Here is a 10,837-nt window from a genome sequence, read left to right on the forward strand (position 1 = left end):
TCCCACTCATCGTCTTAATCACACACTAGATTTAATTATATCACATGGAACCAACCCAAGCGATATAGATATTATACCACAAAGTGATGATGTCACTGACCATTACATGGTAACTTGCATACTGCGTACTGCTGAAATCTGTCATGTTGCGCCACGTTATCGACCAGGCAGAACAATCCTTCCAACCACTATAGATAGATTCTCAAATAGCTTACCGGATCTGTCTCAGCTGCTAAGTGAACCCAAACAAACAGATGAACTAGAGGAAATGACTAGCAGTATGAGCACCATTTTCTCTAGTACATTAGAAATTGTAGCACCAATTAGATTAAAAAAGGTTAGAGAGAAAACTAAAGCACCATGGTACAACAGTGCTACACATGTTATCAAGAGAGAAACTCGTAACTTAGAGCGTAAATGGAAACAAACTAATTTCGAGGTCTTTAGAATCGCATGGAAAGAAAGTATGTCACGTTATAAAAAGGCCCTAAAAGCAGCCAGGGCTGAGCATCTCCGCAAACTAATAGAAAATAACCAAAATAACCCAAGGTTTTTATTTAACACCGTGGCTAGACTAACAAATAAACAAGCATCGCCTGAACAAAATATTCCGTTACAGTTTAGTAGTAATGATTTTATGAACTTCTTCGCTGACAAAATAGAAAGCATCAGAAACAAAATTGTAAATGTACAATCATTAATGATGTCCTATGATTCAACCGCAATTATCGCCCCTCAAGAACTACTACACCGCTTTACAACTATAGGACAGGAAGAGCTAAATAAACTTATCATTGCATCTAAACCTACAACATGTTTATTAGATCCAATACCCACTAAACTACTGAAAGAGTTGTTACCTGTAGTGGAAGAGCCTCTTCTCAATATTATTAACTCGTCTTTATCTTTAGGTCATGTTCCAAGAATATTCAAGTTGGCAGTCATAAAGCCTCTCATTAAGAAGCCACAATTAGATCATAATAACCTAGCAAATTACAGACCAATATCAAATCTTCCATTCATGTCTAAAATACTAGAAAAAGTTGTGTCCGCTCAATTGTGCTCTTTCTTGCAAGAAAATGATATCTATGAAAAATTTCAATCAGGATTCAGGCCGCATCACAGCACAGAAACCGTGCTCGTTAAAATCACAAATGATTTACTTCTAGCTTCTGACCAAGGCTGTATCTCAATACTAGTTCTACTCGATCTTAGTGCTGCGTTCGATACTATAGATCATAAAATACTATTAGATCGACTTCAAAATTACACTGGTGTTCAGGGACAGGCATTAAACTGGTTTAGATCGTACTTATCAGACCGCTACCATTTTGTCTGTCTAAATGGGGAAAAATCAAAGATAAAGTCAGTAGACTATGGGGTGCCGCAAGGATCCGTGTCAGGCCCTCTGCTATTCTCAATATATATGCTGCCCCTTGGTAATATTATAAGAAAACATGGAATTCATTTCCACTGTTATGCTGATGACACTCAATTATATATTTCATCACGACCAGATGAAAACGCTAAATTATCTAAACTGACAGCGTGTGTTGATGATATTAAACACTGGATGACATGTAATTTTCTGCTATTAAATTCAGATAAAACTTAGGTATTACTCATTGGTCCAAAAAACTGCCCACAAAACCTCTCACAATACAACTTTAACTTGGAAGGATGTCCTGTCGCTTTATCCACTACAGTAAGAGACCTGGGTGTTATATTAGACCGCAACCTGACATTCGAAAATCATATTTCATATGTTACAAGAACGGCATAAACATTGCCAAGCTACGTAACATGCTATCTATTTCTGATGCAGAAAAGTTAGTTCATGCATTCATGACCTCGAGACTAGATTACTGTAATGCTTTATTAGCTGGTTGTCCTGCATCATCAATAAACAAGCTACAGTTAGTCCAAAACGCAGCTGCTAGAGTTCTTACTAGGTCAAGAAAATATGATCATATAACACCAATTTTATCATCTCTACACTGGTTACCTATTAAGTTCCGTATCAATTACAAAGTATTGCTACTGACCTATAAAGCCCTAAATGGTTTAGCTCCAGTGTATTTAACTGATCTTTTATCGCCCTACAATCCATCGCGCTCTTTAAGATCACTAAACTCGAGGCTTCTGGTCATTCCTAGGATATCTAAGTCCACTAAAGGAGGGAGGGCATTTTCACATTTAGCTCCTAAACTCTGGAATAGTCTTCCGGATATTGTTCGAGGTTCAGACTCGCTGTCCCAGTTTAAAACTAGATTAAAGACGCATCTCTTTAGCCAAGCATTCACATTATAAATAAGTTTTATACTACAGTTAAATCGCACCAACAGCATTAATATTCTGAACAGCAGCTATGCTAATTATTATACACTAGTCCCGAGGTAACTAGTTCGTCAGCTCCAGTTTGTATCCAGCCTCTCATGGAGACTTCAGATGCCCCTGTGATGAGACGACTCGACGCCTGTGAAGAGACGACTCAACGCCAGCGTTGTTATGGCCTAAAATAATACATGATTGATTAACTTATCCTAACATTTTTCTTTAACATTCTCTTTCTAACATTTTTCAATGTACATTTATGAAATGCACTTTCTGTGAAGCTGCTTTGAAACAATGTGTATTGTGAAAAGCGCTATACAAATAAATTTGAATTGAAATTTGAATTGAATTCATTTACTAAATAAATAAATACCTATATATTCCTATTATACAACATAAGATGAGGCATACTGTAATGATAGGCATTCTATTGAGTAACCACAAGGTGGCAGTATAGCCTGCCCTTCTGTGTGAGGTTCATGTTGTAGAGAGACGAATAAGCAGACAAGGGGTTGTTGGACATGTGATGTTGTGAAAGACACGAAATAAAAGATAGCTTGCAGCTCATAGAAGCTAGCAGCACAAATGTTCATGTGTTACTTCTTGAATAACAGAAGACAGAACATTACACATACAAGATAAGCTACAACTACTTTTATGATTACTTTTACACAATATACACAATATACCCCACCTTACCCTGCACATGACCTACACATACCAGGCTACTCTTCACATTCTAATGTCCCATAAAATGCTTGGGCCTCCGCTGGCATGTAGGCTAGCATTTTCATAAGGTCACGGTGCTTCTCCTTCTTGACGGGCAGAGGGTCCTCGTAAGCACGAGCATACGTGGTGGAGAACAAGGGAGCTGGAGGTGGTTGATTCTTCCTCTGTTTGGTGATCAGCCAGGTCTTCCATCCCTCGTAAAGGCTGTGGCTCCCTTTTGTGTGGACACACCATGGATCAGCAGCTGAAATCATGATTCAACAAGAAATTCAATAAAGATTCTTCCTTCACGCACATATCCCTAACACTGTTAATCTCAGAAAACCAGTTTAGTTTTAGTTTAGTTCTTCGGTTTTTTACCTGTCACTTTCAACCACATCATGGATGTGATTAGGAGGCCAGGTGGACGCTTTAATGTTGCATCAGGAAGCTGCCTGAAGTCCGCACATTTCATCTCAGTTACTTTAAATGGATGCTGCTGCCTGGCTCCACGGATCATCTTGGCAACATCAATGGGGGTGTGGAGTGTGGACACCTTACGCCTCTTGTCCAGCGTGGCAAATGAACGGTCACAGGGAAGGAAGGAGTGACCAGACACCATGAATTTCTGCTCTATCTGACTGAAGTACCTTCTAGATACGAGCAGGGCCATGAGGTTTAGGACTCGCCAGTTGTTGTTCTGCCCACAGCATCGGTCACTATAGATGATGAGCTTCCGTTCCTTTGCCTGGACTAGGGGAGCGAAAGATGTTTCTGCCCACTTCAAAAGACAGCTTGCCACCTCGATGGAACCTCTGTGAGCGATGCCCTCATGCCAGAGGCACATTGTAGGAGGATCGTCAGTGCCCATCTCCTGGATACAGAGGTTGTAGTTGGCCAGCTGCCGTTGATAGTACACGTTGGAGTGTGTCAGGTTTGGCGTGAACACTACCCCCTGCATGTCGATACAAATGACATGGCAGTCATCATTGGCTTTGGCCCAATCTGTGTCAGCCTGCAACTGGGTGTACGCTTTTTCAGCTTTCCGGTGGTGAAGCTCACTCTCGGCTGCGATCTTCAACCTTTCTCCATCTGTTGTAGCAGCTGTTAATTTTGAGAACAGGGCGTCACATTTCGCACAAGTGTCACTTCTTGGCTGCCCAAAACTGAGGTTCTGCTGCTTGAAGATGTCCCTATAGAGCCAGAACTTTGCAGTGGATGCTGGATTGTTTTCCTTGTACAGGCGGAACATGCGGAGCAGGTTTAAATCAGGGCTCAGGTACTCCCTCTCCACATCTCCCTTCAACCGTGAGTAGTGGTTCGGTTGGCGTGGGAAGCTCAGGATATGCTCTCTTATCCCCTCTCTCACTGCAGGATGAATGCTATGAGGCCTAAAAAATAAACAACACAACTCATGAACACGGGAAATATAATAAACTATGCTGGTCTGTTTTGCAAAATTGCATTGTTTCTTTGACATTAAATTATAGGATTTTGTTTTTCACATACAGTCATTAAAGGGATACTTCAGGATTTAGCATTAAGCTTTGTATCAGTAGAAAACCTGTAGTATTTTCGAATTACCGTGCTTTCCTCCCTCATGTCCCCCTGAGACGAGAGATTTATGTATTTTTTGTCTGGAAAAAATCCTGCGATGACGCAAAAATCGTCATTGTTTACATGCACATCTTTTGTTTAAATCTAACTGAATTTATTACGATTTGTGAATCTGAATGTAGTGTTTACATGAACGCTAACCAAGTGATCAGTTGATGTGCATTCTCCTCCGTGAGAGATAGCCTACGAGACCAGTGTGTCTCTGTGTCCCAGTGCATTCTGGGAGTTGTTGTCTTTCATCCCCATAAATCAAAAATTAATTTTCTGACTTTTCTCAGTCTAGAAGGCTCCCAATTAAAAAATAATTTTACATTTCTACTACATAAATGACCCATTTTAAATACACATTAATCTTTCCTGAGGTGAAGTTTTTTTTGTTTTTTTTTTACTTACCTGTTCTTATTTTTTCCTCTGAAGTCCTCTAATGGAGACCTGACTTTAGCTACCTGCTCTGTTCCCTCAGACTGACTGCCTAACTTTTCTTGAATAACCTTTTCAAAGATATGTAACTTTAAATAAATATGTTATGGACAATGTATCTAATTAAAATCATGCATGTAATGAAAAGTTAAACGGAAAACGCTAGGCTATAGAAAACTTGCCTGTAGGCGACTGTTGTTCAGTTGAAAGACGGACATAAATGTAAGCTTACAAACAGCAAGTCTTTGGCATCCTTGTTGCACATTGTACTTGAAGGTGTACTTCCTCTTAGTATTCTCAGTGTCAGGCCCACGTGGTCGTCTGCGACTCACCTTGTGCTAGAAGTAAAAAGAAAAAAAAATACATTTACCATAGCGTAGCAGGCTAGCCGTCGTATGCTGTCAAGTTAAGGTCATTAAGTATGTGAGTAGGCTTTGGTTAGGAGAATGAACAAGCCATGTGTGTGCCTTTTAGGGCATCAAAGCGCTGTGGTCTTTAATGCACTTGGTGGCCTACTTGATGCTGGTCATCCTTCATCCATCCTCACAAAATTTAACATTTACAGTGATCAAGCACATGTGCAGTCTTAGTGAATTGAAGGCATACAGTAGTATTCAATTCACTGGTTATTTCATGGGCCTACATTGTAATGCATTGCATACTGTTGACATGATATGGTCATGAATTGCTTAAGTTAGCCTACCTGCTCCAAACCAGAGAGAATGATAGCCTGCTGCCTCTCATAAGAGACAGCATAAAACTCTGTGAAGAGCTGGAGTTTTCTTTCATCTGTTAGGCTTGAACACTGCCTGGGACACGTCTCCTTGCACACCTTGCCCTTAACAGAAACAAAGTCACATTAGCGTTTTTTTTTTTTTTTTAGCTATAAAAACTAGAGCTATTAGCAGCTATTAAGGTTACTTGCTAGAATATCAGCTTACACAATCAATGCATTTTTTTTTTTATTACCTTTTTTTAATTTATTTTTATTATTTATTAAATAACAAGTAACAAACATAACATAGCATACAATATTACAAAACAACGTGTTGCATTAAATGGTAACGGGATACAAAAATTATATCAAAATATTTTAAACACGTCAATGACTTTTTATTTTATTTTTGTTACCAATTTCAGTGAAGACATAAAGCAATCAAATTCTACTCTAAACATCTTAAAGATTGGGGATGAATTTACATAATAATATTTACATATTATGTTTGTTTATGTATACAATTCTGCCAGCAGTAACGTTACGTATAACACAATCTATGAATGACGCAGCTGAGCTGGTGTTAGAGACGCACCTAAAGCGTTTCGATTCATTTCTCCGTGGTTATAAGGAGTACAGACATGTTTAAAACGTCCCCTGAATCCTAATTTTCTCAGCTTTCATTTCGACCCATTCATGAAATGATCCTTTAAACAGAGTGAGCTATATGAACTGTAGTAGACAGAGCCTACACGCCCCTCTGACTGTAACCGCTAACTTTAGGTAGATACTTTGTATACGGGTTTTCACTCACCTCTTTTGGTGGACTTTTTCCTTGTTTTTGCTCTCCTCTCCGGTTCACATAGGGTTTCCCAGCATTCCTCAAATACTTCCTTGCTCTGTCCTTCCATTCATTCACGTTCGCTCTCCTTTTTTTGCCGAGGTTTTGCCTATTAATGTCCGCAGCGGACATGAAAGCAACCGGCGTCTCCATTTTTCGTTAGTGGACATAAACGGTTTTTCCGCGTGAGACTATTTTAAATGTTAAAATACAGAGTTTTGGTCGCGCGAACACCCCCCAGAGTGATTCTGTATACAAAGTGGCACACATACATTCAAGTCACATGGTTATCTCAATTTTTGTTTTTTTGGACTAATACGGTTGTTCGTCGCATGAACACATTTTATTAAGTTTATTAAGGAGGGTTCTTTACAAGGTTTAGACTCTCTGCATAGATGCATCCATCTATTCTGACCCTTTCCCTTCCAACCACTTTAACCTTAACTCTTGTCATGTATGTTTGTGTATGTATGTTTCATGTTAGTGTAGTCTTGTTCCGTGATTTAGTTATTAAAGTTTGTGCACAACATATGTTTGGTCCTGACTCCCTGCCTGCAAACAAATTGTCTCTTAAATGATCGATCTTGCTACGTGCTCTATAGGCGCATACATAAATTAAGAGAAATAATTATTTTTCTGTAGCCATGAAAAACATCCTTTTCTAAGAATTAATTAATAATCAATACTGAACGTCCATAGGACTAACTGATTGACTGTAATGTTAACGTAGCTACGTCAAGTTAATATATTTAACTGATTTGAATATTCATAATTAATCATAAGGAAAAACATAAGGAGTTATGAATAATTATTCATATTTCCCCAGAGCTAATTCGCTACAGCATTTTATTCTTATGTTGCAGTCGTCTACTGCCCCTGCTGCCTTGCCAAATGCTTGGTGATTAGCCAAGCGAGCAAAACCATCCCCAACCACTTGGAGCTCCTCCTGTGTGCAAGGGAAGTGGACAAATTGGGGGACAATTCAGTCAACTTCAGCTTTGGGGAAAATGTTGGATGTTTATGCAAAAACATCCTGTTTGATCTTATTGTGCCACTAGTCAAACCATTGTGTAGTTCCTACAATGTGAAGAAATGGTTAATTCAAAATAAGTTTTTAAAACTTTTTGAAAAAAAAAAAAAACATGCAGTATTTTTAAGTATATAATATTTTTCGAATTGTTCACTTCCAAAAACTTCCAACAGTCATGCATGTAAATGTCACAGAGAATGGATACGCTGATACAAAATATAAGTCACATTTATTTAATTATTGGTGTGATTGGTGTATTTATTTAATAAATGTAATATGTTAATAAATTATTTATGGGTAAAATTGACTCAAATTGATTTTTTTAATAACAATTACACCCACCCCACCCCTAAATCTACCCAGTGATGTATAGTGCATATACCTGGGATCGAACCCACGATTGCATGATCACATGATATGACACAAATAAAAGGAAACAAAGCATTAAAAGGAAAGTGCCCTGTTGTCGATAGAGGCGCAACTTTAGTAAACACTCCTATGGGTCGTATTTCAGGGAAGTGACAAATGACCTATATAGGAGTATTGGTTGGAGGACATGTTGGACCATACATACTATATGACATTCATATTACACATGTACACAATACATATATATAGGAGAAAATGCCACTATTATTCAATTAAGAGCTTGAAACTCTGCTTTACCTTAGTTTGTATATTTTGAACCAAACAGGAGGCATGGTAAACTCGGAAGTGAATCAGCTGTTCAGCGTAAAGCAGTTCTGAAGACATGTTGAGACCTTTTGCTTCCATCTCTGCAACCTACGGAAATGTAAAGAGCATTTGTTTAATATACTGGATTTACTTGTAAACTGATTCCAATTAAAGTCTCATAGTATGCATTATATAAATGTTAATTAATGTAAAAAGAATGAAAAGAAAAACAAACAAACATAAATCTCTGTCCACTCACTGTGCAAACAACAACACCACAGTTGTTTCCATCATTTCGTCGCCATTGCTGTGGATTGCACACGGCCCACCCATCCAGCGAGTCTAGATTTCTAAAAGCATCTCTGGAAAATAAAAAAAGGATGTAAAGCGACTGTACCCAAGTCAATACATATTTTGTAAAAAAATAAAATAAAATAAAAGTGTACAAGACTAAAACAAAGAGATAATACAAAATATATATATGGAAAAACATATAGCAAGCTAAAATTATATATATATATATTTATATATAATTGTGGACATAAAGTTGAGTATTTTAAATACCTGATTATGGGTATATAATGTTTACAAGTAATGATTGTTCTAGTTTTTTTTTTAAGGAAATCTTAATGAACTTTCAATAGTTATTGACATTATTTGTGTAATTTGTCCTATTTTAACATGTGTTAGGGTAATATACTATTTTGGATTATTATAGTCTGTTACTGTTGCTATTGGACCGTTTTTACTGTAATTGTACACTTTTTTAACAGTGTGTGTGTCATGAGTGTGAGAGTTAATGATCAAAGGAATTTCATCTGTTGGTGTACTCTCTCTCTCTCTTTAAAGCTGATCTATGGCAGATTGAAGAAACAGCAGAACTAATGGATGACTCTGGGACAGTGGAATAGATTTTTCTATGTAAATTTCTATGCACGTGAACGCGACTTTTAATTTGGTATCAGAGACCGCTAAACTGATATTTGAAATGCTTCTCATATGCATGCATTGGAGCCTTCTAAACTTCGATTTTAGAATGCCAAATGCATGCTCAATGACCACACGGGCAGCATTGAGCTTTCTGTTAAAGCCTCTTTGTCTAGCAGACAAGTGGCCATTGTCTCTATAAGGCTTCATAAGTTGAGGCAACAGGGGGTAGGCAGAATCCCCAATTATGTGCATTCCCTGTGGAGCAAGGGAATGAGGATCTTCATCAAGAACACGACCAACCTCTGTGAAGCGAAATGCCCTGGCATCATGCCAACTCCCAGGGTGACCCACACTGATGTGACAGAAGCGCCGCTGACTGTCACAAAACCCAGTTAAATTTACAGAATAAAACTGTTTCCTATTCATGTATGCTATGGGATTATCACAACGGGGTCTCAGTATAGCAATGTGACACCCATCCACTGCACATATAGCATTGGGGAAACCTGCTGCGTCAAACCCTAACTTTGACATCTCCAGCCTTTGGCCTCTGGGCCAGGAAATGTGGTGGGCCATGTATGAATTGACATAAGAACAAAAATCATGGAGATGCTTGGCAAGAGTGGATTTTGAGATATTGAATCTATCTGCCACCCCACGATATGACTCTTGATTGGCCAATGTCCAAAGGCAGGCAAGAACACTGTTTGTGAGTGGCAGTTTGGTCTGTTGTAAATTCATATAAACAGGACCAAGGGTGGTAATGACATCCTGCACAAGTACATGCTAACACTTGTAATAAATTAAATTAATTGTATATTGTACACACCTCCACTTGTTCTTTGGAAAGCCTGAAATGCCCTCTAAATTCTGAGGGACTGTAGAGAGGGACAACGTCCTCCACAAAATTCACGATTTTTGGAACCATTCTGTATATAACATTAAGAAAACTGTGCTCACTATATACATGTAAAGGAAGACACAGGTAGTTAAAATGTAATGTTCAATGTTTTATGCTGAACTGGGCTTTTAATCAAATAAGTAGGGTATACAGGAGTGTTGGAATAGGAATAAAAGTCCATTATTTCTTTGAGTAAACAGAATGAATAATTATCTATATTTAAACCAATAGGCTAGCAAAAATTAAATTGTTTATACGTATATTGTTTATAAAAAAATTATAGGCCTACTAATTACATTGAACCTTTACTCACCTTCGTTTCTCATTGGGCTCAATTTCATGCAAAAAGAATGGAATTTCTATCGCTTCCAGCTCGTCTGCGATAAAGCAATCAAACGCCACGTGATCTGCCATGACTGACGTAAATGCAGCATCACTACGGGAAGCAGAAAGTGTCCGACTTCACGTCTCCGTTTGCAGCTCCTCCCCGCCTGTACGCGGCTACTCTCGCCGATCTGCTCCATCCAGCCGCAGCCGATGTCGAACACACCTAATGTTTGTCATGAGGCTTGTTCGACTTCACCCAGCGATGCGTGGCGATGCGATCAGTGGCTGACTTAGAGCAGTGCATGCCGGTTAGAAATGTTGTCCGACTTGTGCCGCGAG

The 10,837-nt window shown here is 38.5% G+C and overlaps 1 protein-coding gene across 1 annotated transcript; it reads right to left on the reverse strand.

Annotated features, from left to right (window-relative positions):
* Positions 1-9,183: 9,183 nt before the first annotated feature.
* On the reverse strand, positions 9,184-10,585 carry LOC307143537 (uncharacterized protein; the record flags this gene model as incomplete). Its single annotated transcript, XM_079845201.1, has 3 exons — positions 9,184-10,041; positions 10,100-10,199; positions 10,485-10,585. 3 exons carry the CDS (start codon positions 10,583-10,585, stop codon positions 9,184-9,186), a joined length of 1,059 nt encoding a protein of 352 aa, XP_079701327.1.
* Between the last annotated feature and the right edge of the window lie 252 nt (positions 10,586-10,837).

Source organism: Gobio gobio (genome assembly GCF_949357685.1).
Source record: "Gobio gobio genome assembly, chromosome: 1".
NCBI classification, from domain to species: Eukaryota; Metazoa; Chordata; class Actinopteri; order Cypriniformes; family Gobionidae; genus Gobio; species Gobio gobio.